The 13,086-nt window shown below is 34.4% G+C and overlaps 1 protein-coding gene across 1 annotated transcript in view; it reads right to left on the reverse strand.

The window, feature by feature from the left end:
• The window catches only part of LRRIQ1 (leucine rich repeats and IQ motif containing 1), a gene marked incomplete at both ends in the record, with an annotated part of 106,793 nt that overhangs the window by 51,664 nt on the left and 42,043 nt on the right, over positions 1 to 13,086 (reverse strand). The window contains one exon of the mRNA XM_080342573.1: positions 397 to 486. Coding sequence (XP_080198699.1) covers positions 397 to 486 — 90 coding nt within the window. The remainder of the gene's footprint in view (positions 1 to 396; positions 487 to 13,086) is intronic.

Genomic DNA, 13,086 nt, shown 5'->3' on the forward strand with positions numbered 1-13,086 from the left:
TCAAAGTTTATCAAATAACTAGCAGACATCACAGTTCAATGACCTTTAGCTGTTCTGAAAACATTCAGCTGTTGTCATATAATGCAGATCTTAGTATTTTAAAGTAGTGTGTCAACTAGCAATTTTTAATCCATTGCCAAATGTACAGATGAAGCACATCATCTTTTTTTTCTGCTACTGTGAAGTGTTGAAATAAATCCAAAATAAATTAAAAACTAAGCAAACGAAAGAAACTCTAAAAGAAAAATTGCATTTGGGGATGAGGAGGAAGTCTGAGACTTCTAAAAGTAATTGTGTTTTTCAAGTCAATATATTGTCGTATTAATCACCCCAGAATAGCATATCCTTAAGGAATGAATAAAGACTGAAGAGTAAGAAGTTTCTGTGACATGTTACCTTTGGCCAGTGCAGCTGGTCTGAGAGCAGGAGTGTTTTTGAAGGGAAACGGGTGGAATCTGGAGTTAGCCATTCCTTCTCTAATGCAGCCTGCATGAATGTGTAAAGTCAAAAAGTGCACTGATAAAATAGGTTTAGTTTTGGTAACTTTTGCAAAGTGTCTTTAAATTGTCTTACATACTATTTCAACTGTTTTCCAGTCATACATCAGAACTGCCACCTGCAGAGCAATCGCACTTAAAACACCTTTGAGATGCTGTGTTGTACTGTTTTACTTAAAAAAGAAAAAAACCAGATTAATAGTATTTGTGGGTTGTGGGGTTGTTTTTTGTGTTGTTTTGCTGGTTTTAAATAAGATGCATCCCTTCCTCATCAAATTGTTGAAATATTATCCCAATGTTGTTAGTAAGCCCACATTACTAAAAAAGACTCCCAAACTCTGAAGAAATACAGACCTAAAGTACTTAAAGGTCTAAAGGACATGAACAGCTTTGTTTGCTGTTTTTGACAAACGGAGTACTTTATATCTAGATGTAGGTGCCTGATTCTGTCATATTTGCTTTTGTTGAGTTGAACTGATTAGATGAAAAGTTTTCACTGAAATCTGGGGTTAGAAAGGTGATTCCTGTATGTACTTATTCCTTCAATTAATCAATTTTATTTTTGATGTAATGGAATAATTTGTAAACTAAAATAATAGCTTGGAATGAAAAGGGATGACAGAATTAGGTGCTAACTGGTGTCTCTGGCACTTCACGGAGTTTTCTTTCATAAAAATGAAATCTAGATTTTGTTTCAAACTCAATTTGTATATTAATTATTTTTTATATGTCCTTGAGGTTTTCAACCACATGTTCTTTCAACATATTCTGATAAGTGAGAGAAGCAAATTACTCCCACACAGTAAGTAAATACCTCTGAAGAATTTGGCTTTACTTACACAGGGCTCAGTCATTCAGACTGTTCTTACTTCAGCAGCAAAGATCCTGGGGTTCATTCTTTTGAAAATGTCTGATTTATAAAACCAGTCTACCTTTCTCCCATTCACAGAATATTTCAGATTGCACTAATTTCTGACTCTGAGAAATTATGCTAACTTTGGATACCTTCCTGTGTATTTTGTCTAAACAGGACTTTGCACAGCCTTAGACTAGTGAACAAGAAGGTCTTCCAAGCCCTTTGAAATTCTGAGAGAAAAAAGGACCATATTCCAGCTGTTTTGAAAAGGTTACTTCTTGTACTGGCCACATAATTTGGTGATTCTAAAACCACTCTTTTTCTTTATAAGGTAACTGTGAACCAGTATTCCTCTTCCATCCTGACCTAACTTTTCAAAGTAAATGTTCAATAAATTTTGACTTTATTTTCAGGTCTTAAAAGGAATGCATTCTTACATCTTTGATCCTTGTTTCATGAATTCCGTGTTCTTTAATTATACTATGTCTTGGTTTTCATTTTTTATATAATAAATCCAGATATATTCTATGCCCTCGTTATTAGCAGAAGCTGTCTCTTCACCACTCTTCCCCTTCTTACCATTTCAGTTCGTGATAAATATACACCACTATCCTCTTTACCATACCTTCTCAGGTGGTTGCATATGTTAAAAAATCTATGCAAATAAACTGTAGAGGCTTGCAACAAATAAAATGGATCACGTTCATTAATTGTTACATTTACCTACAACCCACTAGTCTCTCTCTCCTCAGTGACTACTCTTACGTGGCTGATTCAAATAATTTTCATTAAAAAAAAAAAAAGGTCAGAGTTAAAATTTATTCCAGAAGCAGACTGTAGTAAGTAAGGTCCCAAATGAGATATTTTAACATGTGAAATTGGCACAATTTGGACACAGAATACTGACAAGTTGATATCTCAGCAGAGACAAAGCTGTGACATATTCAAGTTTTGCAATTGCCTAGGGTCTATGGGCAGAACGGTCATAATGGATATCTATATAAAAGGGAGAAAATCTGATCAAAAACTTTCAGTGAAATTAGGTATTATTCCTCCTTGTCCTCCTTACATTTATTCTTAAAATGCACTATGCAAATCATATTTCTAATTTTTCAGATGAGAGCGTTTCACCTCATTTCTGAGGATGGGCATGCAATCCAGTCACGGGTAAACACAATGTCTGCAAAAGATGTGTCTTCAGCTTTGCTGGTATATAAAGGTATATGAAAATGGCAAATTTCTTAATTATTTTATTCCTCCTCTATTTGTAAAAGAATCAATACAGCTGGGAGAGAGGTAGATTTCCACTTTTTGTACAATTTAAATGTAGTAATCAGTAGACTGACTGAATCTTTTTGCTTTATAGTTGTACCATAACATAATTAAAGTTCTTTGTTTTTAATATTTGAGTAGGAATATTTCTCACCAATATTTTCTTACCCCAGTATTTGCCATTTATTAATTCAACATATTCTGCAGTGGTTTTACTTCTTTTATAGCCTATAAAATGTTTTTCATTGTTCTAAGAGTTAAAAGGAATACCAATGAAAATATAAAAGCATGACTCAAAGGCATAAATACGCAAGACAAAAAAAAGTAATAACTGATTTATCATTAAGCACTCCTATGTATGCGTGGCATGTTATAAAAACATATCACATGGTCATTTGCTTTGGCCAAAAAAAATAAACACATAATTGATTTTCAAATATATGCTCTTCCACTCTGTTTATCCTTAGAGATTTTGACAGCACTAAGTTCAAGAAACTTCTGTCCATATCTTTCCCATAAACACAGTCCTAAATTATAACTAACACAAAGTTTATGACAGATTTACCAATACCTAATAATAACAGATTAATTTCTACTGACGTTGTCCACTAACAGAAAAAAAAGCAATCTGAGATTAAGTACAAGGCAAATGAAAAAATAATGTGATTGCATGAGCTACAAAACAGTTATAGGCATACTATATTTATGTTTCTTTCTAAAGCCGAACTAAGGAATTGATTTCACAATTGCTGAGGTATATGACTTAGCTTTACACATACGTGTAAATCACATACGGTTGACTTAACACACAACAGTTCATCTGAAGACATCTTTTATGTTTCTGTATCCTCCACACTTTATTTCCAGTGTTTGTTTCAAGTCAAAGTGTGTATTGTTTACTTTTAAAAAGTTTCAGTGTCACAAGGACACAAAACATACATAGACCTGTCTAACTTTTTGTTAAAGCATCACAGAAATAAATTCAGTTTAACTTACTATTTGAAACACATTTTTAATGCTTCTATTTATTTATTTATACTATTTTAAATTCTTTTTTTTTTAAGACCTTGTGTTATTTTTCATTTACGTCTTTCTCAGGACACCAACAAGACACTTCCAAGTCTAGAAAAATACAGATCACAAAATTCGCTATTAAACACATTATTCCTGATATTCCTTCTTCAACAAGAAGGTGTGACTATATTTACTTTGTTGGTTCTATTTTTTTTTTTCCTTGAATTTTAATAATAAAGCTTCCATACTACTACCTATTTCCATTTACCTATTAGGATCCAGAACTTTTAAACTTGATTCACGATGCATTTTTTTACACTTTGAGAATCTAATTCTGTAGGTTTTTTTCTCCCCTTTCATTTTGTAGCTCATCAATGAACTCTGGAGGATTTAATAGCATATTATACATAAACATTTATATTTTGTTATTCCTTCATTTTTCAAATACTTATTCTATCCCTTATTTTGCAAATATGATGACTATTTACCAATAAGCATTAAACTTCGGTGGTCTTGGAAACAGAATCCAATCCTACAACCACCAAAGTCGGTGAGAGTAGTTCTGCTAAATTTAAAGATAACTGAATGAACTACTGAAACACAGAGTTTTAGAATCACAAAACCACAGAATGCCAGATTGGAGGGGACCTCAAGGACCATGTGGTCCAACTTTTCTTGGGGAAAGTACTGCCTAGACAAGATGGGCCAGCACCCTATCCAGATGGATCTTAAAAAGTGTCCAATGTTGGGAATCCACCACTTCTCTGGGGAAATTATTCCAATGTCTGATTATTCCAATGATTGTACCTATCTACATCAGTACTCTGCTTGAAAAAGGGTTCAGTAGCAGATACTTATGGAAAGAATGAAAGAAGCTGGATATGTTGAGGACAATTCCTCCCTTGGTACATACTTTCGGACCTTGGAAATTGGTGCTTTAAGGACTATCTGCTAACATTTAGGAAAAGATTCCTCAGCTGAAAATAGTAATCTAAATTATTATAAATATAACCACCTAGGCAGTGTGTTTGCAAGGTCATCTCCGTGTTGATCCAGAAAGAATGCTCAGAGCATGTAACTGCTGAAGTGGTGTAGTTTAACTTGGAAAGGTCAACATGTTGGCTGCCATGGGAACTGAAGCTACCTCAGGTTTCTAAAAAGAGTGGACCTCAGAATCACAAGATGAATCATCAGCTGATAAAATCGCGAAACTATCTTTGAAACTTAGGAAGAACTAACTCTTTATATCTCTTTTCTTCTTGCATTCCCTCATTGACTCACTCATTGCTTGCAAGACAGTAATGATTTAGCCCTTAAAATTGTTTTATTGATTACTAAGTAATGCTTTCATTTATATAGTATCTTAAAATTAGGAAAATTTCTCAACAGAATATAAAGAAGCAGAAGAAAATTAATATCCAAAACTCACTCTGAACTAGAGTCATGACTGGCCTCTGAGCATTACAACAGAATACAAGGAGTGGATGGGGAAAAAAATTAAGCATATTGTATTAAAAAAACCATATTTCCACATAACAATTTCACAGGAATAGTGTGTGGAATTCCTTGCTTTTAGAAAAATATTAATCCTCAAGTTCACCTGCCCAGTTTTGTCTAACTTATTTTTCCGGACTTCTATTCCTCTCAGTGAGACAGTGACATTAGTGTCATTCTTAGCCAGAATGTCCCTTTTTCAACCAGATTTTATAAAGTATCTGCCCTCTCTATATTCAAAATTAATTTTTAATAAGAATGATGTCTAACAAGAATAAATGAATAAATAAATAAATCAGAATTAATCTTTCCTCTAGTTTTCTCTGTAGAGTACAAATTTAAATAAAGTTTTTCAGGGTGGTGAAGAATCTTGATTTCTGCTTTTCCAAGTTTTAGTTAGTATATTTGAATAGTGCAGTTAAAGTCTAGTTCACTCCAAGAAAGTAAAATAAAAAGTTAAAACAATAAGAGAAGTGAAAGAGAGCACTTTAATCCAAGGCAGAACGTTCAACAGCATTCTATGACTATTTCAAATTATCTGACGAGATTTCGTTTTGAGCAATACACGCTACATGAAGAACTACTTTTCTAGTGCTAAACATCCTGTAGGTTAAATAATTGTTCAGAGACTGGGAGGGGGAGCAGTCAGGGGGAAGGATCATATGCTGAAGATTAACCCTGTGGATACTCACAATAGAAAAGGGCACATCGCAGTCAAGCCACACTGGACTCTCTTTGATCTGGCAGAAAGCTGCAACTTTCTCTCTTGATTCTTGGCAAACATACTTCACTCTGTGGTGTATTTCATTCAAATATTGTGCTACTCCAGGGTAACATCTTTCATTTCTTTTTAAACTAAACTACATTTCTGCCAAGGCTTAAGTATTCTTTGCTAGAAAATTATTCTCTAAAAGCATAAGGAAGTTTTGACAAACTTATTAAGAAATCACAAATTTTTAGTTCTTATAGCTTATATAGAAGGACTATATTACTTTTCTTTGTTCATTTACATGTTGTTGATAGACTGTGAATGAAAACTTCTTTTGAAAGTAAAGATCTCAATATTTTTGTGTATTTAGCCTTTTCTTCCATCCAGTCTTTTTAGGAATCAGATTTCTCTATGGCCTAGCTTTCTGAGAAACTCAAGTTCATGCGTAAAGATTAGTTCAGTGTTAGGAAGTTGAATATAAATCCAGTGCCAGACTTCCCTAAAAGAATTCCAAAGCTAAGACATTAACCAATACAAACATCCTTAATTGCATAATCTATTAGCTGCATTATTATTCCGTTTACAGTATCACAAAAATTCAGTCTAAGTTCTTTCATTTTGAAACTATAGGTAAATGTGTTAATTTGATCAATTTTATAAAAAAACTGTATACAGACTTCTTTTTAATTAGTTTAATGGATGTATGGTTTATAGAAAATGGATCTCTGAACTGCAAATTGTAGGAAAAATAGCCTTTTTCTCTGGATTTGTCTTTCATGCTTTTTCACATATTTAATGTGGTGAAGATAAATAGGTTAGCACCCTAAAAAGGTTATTTTAACCTTTGGCAATGCTTCTTTTTCAACCCTGTCTTTATGTAAAATAAGAGAACTAGAAAGGAAAGCTGGGCATGGCTGCATTCTTATGATTGCTAAAACCAAACAATGTTTCAAGCCAAAAAAAGTAGCAAGTATCATATGGATTCCAGAGAAACACCACAAGATTAACTGACCCCAGGAGATTTTAAAGACTTAAGAAAGGTGGTTAATTATTAGAGCACATTCTTGTGGTAAAATTAGAGGACAAGTATAGTTGTGTAGTTGTCCATTTATATAAAGGATATATTGACAATGACTGCAAAAATGACAACATTCTGTTAAGAAAAACATTCAAGTTTCATTGGGGAATGTCTTCTCCAAATGTTTCTTTTCCAAACTGTTTAATAAGCTCAGAAAACTAATTATTCTCTCAAATTTGAATACATATGTATATATATATATTTCATATGAGTACTTATGTGACTTCTCTAAATACAAATGACTAAAACTATGGCGTGGGTTTGTTTTGGTTTTTTTTTTCAGAATATACAAAAGTAAATTCATAGTGAAAATTTCAGGAACCCTAAAAGTTTTAATTCACAAAAAGAGATGAATGTATACATACATAATTAACTCTCCAAATGTCTGAACCTTATTGTAGTTCATGCCAGTCATTCATGACCTACATGACCCAAACTTTTACATGTTCAGGTGAGTTAAACTGTGCTTTGGTTGGATAACATCTGCTATGTTCTAAAGTAAAAGGACTTCAAGCTCCAGCCAATGAGATATGTATGGATTTGAGTGTGGAGGAGAAAGGAAGTTGACATGTCACTTTCCTCTTTGTTTTCTCAGAAAGTACTGCTATTTAACTCAATTACAATATTGGCTGCATCAGAGGCCTCTTCTCACAGAACACAGACAAGTAAGTTAGGAGAACTCCTGAAATTTGTAATTAGGCATCACTAAAACATATTTTTCAGAGGAAATCAATGTATGTGGACATACTAGTTATCAGACATTTAACTAGATCCTTTAAACACAATCTATACCTACACTAAAATGTCAGTTTTAACATTACACAAAAATTAAAGAACTTAGGGAAGTTATATTCAATTATTTGGGACCTCAGCTCAGATTTCAAGAGACTGCAGATGAAAATATAGTCATTGAGAAGAAACGATGGCTCTATTATTACTTACATTTAAAATTATGCATTTGGCTCAGAACAGTTTTCCTTTGAGACTACAGTAATGAGTCTAAAACTCCATCGAACTTTTTTCACTTTTATATATTTTTCCATTGCTTAGCCTGTTTATTCAATTCTGATGCTTGACTTTGCCTTTAGAGAAATAAGACTAGGAAATATAATTAATGACATCACTATACTTTGGTATGTCATACAAGTTAAATATAATTTAGAAAAATACTATACCATTTGGTTAAAAAGAAGTTCCGAATGATACCTTTAGTGTCATACATCATTAGTGGGCTTTCCTTTGGAAAGTATTTGTTTGAATCTGGCTATTTAACCAAGAATTAGGTAAAGAAAAACATGAAGATAGTTTTTGTTTAAAATTAAAAGCATTTCAGGAGGTATTAAGAACTGAGATCTATCTCCTGGTGGAAAGCCAGAAAGCAATCAGAGCACATTCTGCATGAGCTGTGAAGCTGGAGTGTTAGCAAAAGCCACAACTCCTAATAGCTGTGTTTGTGTTTATCTTATCAGGTACTGATTGAAACAACCTACTTCCAAGGCCAGGATATCTATTAGATAACTAGAAAACAAGATTTCAGCATTTTAGATAAGTGTCTAAAAAGATAAGTGCTGAAAGAGGTAGAAAAGAGGCTTTATGTATCTGACGATGCCACAGACTGAGAATGGCATGCGATTCATTAACACAGCAGCTGAAGAAGCAGGATCATATAGGGAGATTGTTGGTACACACTCATCAAAAAGATTGATCTTCAATAGTTTACTTAGGAGAGAGTTTTTCCTCCCTTTAAAGGAAGATGATGGATCTAATGAAATTTTCATCATATGCTTTTTGGTTTCATACAGTGCTGTAAGAAATAAGAAAGTCAATGAAAAAAAGGATCATATTCTTTGCAATATACAATGCATAAAGGTTAGAATCTCATCTGACATATACAAGCAATTATAAGAGCTAGACATACATAAGAGTGTCAAGATACAAGAAATGTTATGGGGACCTACTAATCCATAGGCTACACTTATTTCCTGGCACTAGGCGTAAAAGAGCAATCACTGTCATGAGCCCACAGTCACACACTCACAGCCCCAGAGAAACCACATCATGAAGGATTTTCTAAAAAGAAAGCAAAACATATTGTATGTGTCTAATTTGGGCACATGATAAGAATACTAAAGATGGGAGATGTAAAGAAATTTATGTTCTAATTGCTGTTTACTTTTCAAGAGTTAGCACATATGAGGTAGTTTTTATTCTTCTCCTCCACCCTCCTCCAAACAAACAGGAAAATAAAACTACTGCTTAGCTGCCTTGGAAGGTAAACAAAAAAATAGGAATGGCTTTGTGTCTGAGTGTGGACATGTGAAAAAATATGAAGGTTATTCCTAGGCAATAACTTCAAAAGCTACCAAAAGACTGGAATGTAAAAATTCAACATAATCAAGCTCAGAAGCAGAACATCACTTTGTCTCATGGCAACAGACTTACCCCTTTTGATGAAAGAAGCCATGATGGATTTCTTTTTAGTTTGGTTGAAACTTACAAAGTGTTTGTTTGTTTGTTTGTTTGTGTGTGGGGTTTCGTGGGGGGGGGTGTTTGTGTGTTGTTTTTTTTGTTTGAAGTATGACTAGATAGCCTTGATTTGAACTAAATTCAAACAATGAAGTTTTAAAAAATGCAGCACTTACTTTCTGTGCCATGTAGCCATCAACATTCAAACTAATCTTGAGGAGAATAAAACATATCTCTATATGGTGACACTGCTGGAAAACAACCATTTATTCAATGGCCACCGTTCTGAGTAAAGAATTATCGTGAAACTGATCATATTCAACTGGTTCAGCTTTCTGGCAAGTTTGGCCATTTTGCCTTTGACTCACATCATATTCTCATCAAGAAAACAACAATTCTATACATGGTATAAAAAATAAGAGCTGTGCCAAGCAAATGCGTTGTCAGATTTTGTCCACTAGAGGCAAAGTGAGCTCTGCTACAAGGATGGACTGCTGATGAAAGGTTGCCTTAAGATCAGCCTTCTGGAGCACACAGGCTGGAATTCTCCGAAGTCCACATGAAAGACATGAAAATATCACTAAATACCAGGCTCATACTTTCTGAGACATCTGTTGGCCAGATCTTCCATCTCATCTGGGATAGCCTGTTTGACATTGCAAAATACAACAGACACAAAACACTACTGCCATCAATTGCCTCAGAATGTCTTTGGCAACATACGGGAGCTGATAGGAATACAAGACGATACCAGTAATTGTCCAGGTGAAATGATTACTATTCATGCTCTTGTGAGCAAGATAAAGGCCCTTCTTCCAGCTCAATAACATGCAATCCATTTTTCAAGTGATGTGGTGCCAAACTTGTACTAAAAATACACCACTGCTCAACGTGCATAAATGAAAGAAACAGAAGATCTTTGGCAAGGACTAGAGCTGTTCCCATGCTGTTTTGCAGCCTGGGTACACTGCGTTTATAAAGAAGATATTAAACAGTAATTTAATGATGACTAATGCCTAATGCCTTATTGCATTGTGATATTTGCAAAGGGTTTAAATACATGCTTGCACACTAGTGATTTTGTAGAATACTAGATAATGCTGAATAAAATCACGATGACTGAAATCTACGTAATATTGGTATAAGAAAAACAAATAATGATCACATCACAAACCAGTGGATTATTCAAAAACTTTTGGACAAAATTTAGTACATTTGTAATGTTTTGCAATAAAGAAAGGTTTTTCTGCCCTCCTCTCTCATTTCACTCACCCTATCCAACAGTGAAATCTGCAGTACCAAATGGTGTCTAGATATTTTCCTCTTTCTTCACACCCTAGCAGATGGGATGTCTTAGCCCAGCAATATGTACTCCTCCCTACACACTTGTTTGAGGCCCAACAGATAGCCACTGACATCATGTGTCATTATTTGGCTCTGCTTCAGCACTTTGCTATAAAACTCTGAGGCCAGAAAGGAGGGAATAGGAAGCACCGACTCTTCCAAGCCTTTGCTGCTTGTTTCTGCAGAAACAGAAAGTCCATGTGATTTGGTTATCGTCGAACTGCAGAGAATGGAACAGTGAAAGACACATGGGATCAGGCAACCTAGAACAGCTAGTCTAGGCTAGGCAGAGTGAAGTGCAAGGCATGGAATCTTTAACAGAATACTAATGTAAGTTTGCAGTAAGCATTCCTTGGTATCACATACAATTAATAACATGATACAGCTGTATCATACATTACATCACTATTTCACGCTCCAGTTCCAGTAGGCCCATTACAGCTAAGCCACACATTTCTCACAATCAGACTCTTCAGAACAGACAAGATATGTGCTTGAAAAGAAGGGGAAAAAAAAAAAAAAAAAAAAAGGAGAGGGAAAAAAAAAAAGAGAAAAAGAAGGAAAAATACAATGAATATCGCAGGGTATAATTCCAGTTACAGCCATCAGTCTTGAACACTGAAATGCTCACTCACTGAACAAAATATATCCTTTGTGGGCATATTTATCATATACATTGCTCTGTAGAAAACAGATGTTCTGTTTTTTGGCACAAGAAGCTAAGGGCTTGAGTAACTTTGCAGTTCCCAGTTCAGCCTTTGAGCCTGCTGTGCCAATTAAAATGTCAGCTCATGGTTTGTCTGTCATGATCTGGCCCTAAACACTTTCTCTGAGAATTGCTTCCTACACCCCTGTTTTAATTCTTTCCTAATAAACTCAGTAACAATTTGAAAGAAAAAAAAAAGAAAAGGAAGAAAGGTGTGGCAACACCAGAGGGTGATACAGTGCAAGCTTCTCTGAAATGAGCTGATGTTTTTTTCCTGTCTTCCCCACTCCTTCCTTTTCTTCTTGGCCTCAGGAGCATCTGCCTAAATGTGATTGCCTTGCTGACAGATAGATGGAACAAAAGTGCTCATGCAGTTTTCAGCTTAGCAATTAAGAAAAAAACAAAACAAAAGCAAAAGCAAAACCAACCAACCAACCAACCCAACCAACCAAACAAACAAAACACAAAACAAAATGAAACAAAACAAACAACACCAACAAACAAACCTCCCACACACAAAAAACCCCACACCAAGCAAACAGAGGATTAGTTGGGCCAAACAGAGTGCAACAAGAACGGCTCAATTGAATTATAGTATGTAAGACTCTGGCTTACTGGCTGAATAATTCAAAACAGGATATTTTCCTTCTTTAATATATGAATAGATACTTCCTTCCTATGTGAAGAAATAAATCCTTCAACTTTCTGCTTTTTATTATTTTAGAAAGAAGCCAGGGATCAGAGAACATCAACTAATGAGACTGTTCTTTTTTGTATATATATTTCAAATTAAAAGGAAAAAAATCCTAAAATTTAAGCCAGATCTCTATGTTTACACGCAGACATTTCCTGTCTACCAAATGATTCCTGGGACTCCTGCCTCAAACATTTCAGATGCTCTTACAGTAAGACAGTAATTCTGAAAATGTACCTTAAAATAGCTGCTGAAAGGAAGAAGAAAAAAAATAAAATTACTCCAAGTCATCAAGTCATTGGTGATAATTTCCTACAAAGCCCAACTATTTTTAAGGGGAGAATGGTGGCAAAAGAAGGCTGATATTCAAGATGACTGAAGACTGATCAACTGTAAAGGGCACTGTTCCAACTAAAAACATATTTAGTTTCATAACTCTCTATGAGTAACACAAACACATGATCATAAATAGGATCTAATCCTGACAGTAGCAGGGTTATCACATCATTCTCCTTCACAAAATTACAGTGGAATATTGACAAATAGATCTTGCAAAGAAGCAGCAGCTGAATAACAACATTCAGAGACAATGGTTCATTAAAAAACTCAGTCATATCCTCTTAGATGTAAAATGAGCACATTGCTAACAGCTTTCTTTATTTTACCTGAAACCATTAAAAAAAAAAAAAGAAAGTCAGCAAACATGAGCAATTAGAGAAAGCAGTGCTCCAGTCAAATCTATAGGTAAGTCATCAAGAGCTGCCTTACTGTGCACACAAGTCTAGAACTTCCCATGTAGACTGTGTATTTTGAGGCTATAAAAGATAAAATTAGTTTAAAGATTCTTTTCCTTGCTTACTGAATGACAACATTGATTCTGTAAACATTTTTTACTTAATTATCATTAAATTCAGTTTTGAATCTGATGTTATTCCCCAAATTCCACTGGAGTCTGT

This window comes from Nesoenas mayeri, assembly GCF_963082525.1.
Source record: "Nesoenas mayeri genome assembly, chromosome: 1".
NCBI classification, from domain to species: Eukaryota; Metazoa; Chordata; class Aves; order Columbiformes; family Columbidae; genus Nesoenas; species Nesoenas mayeri.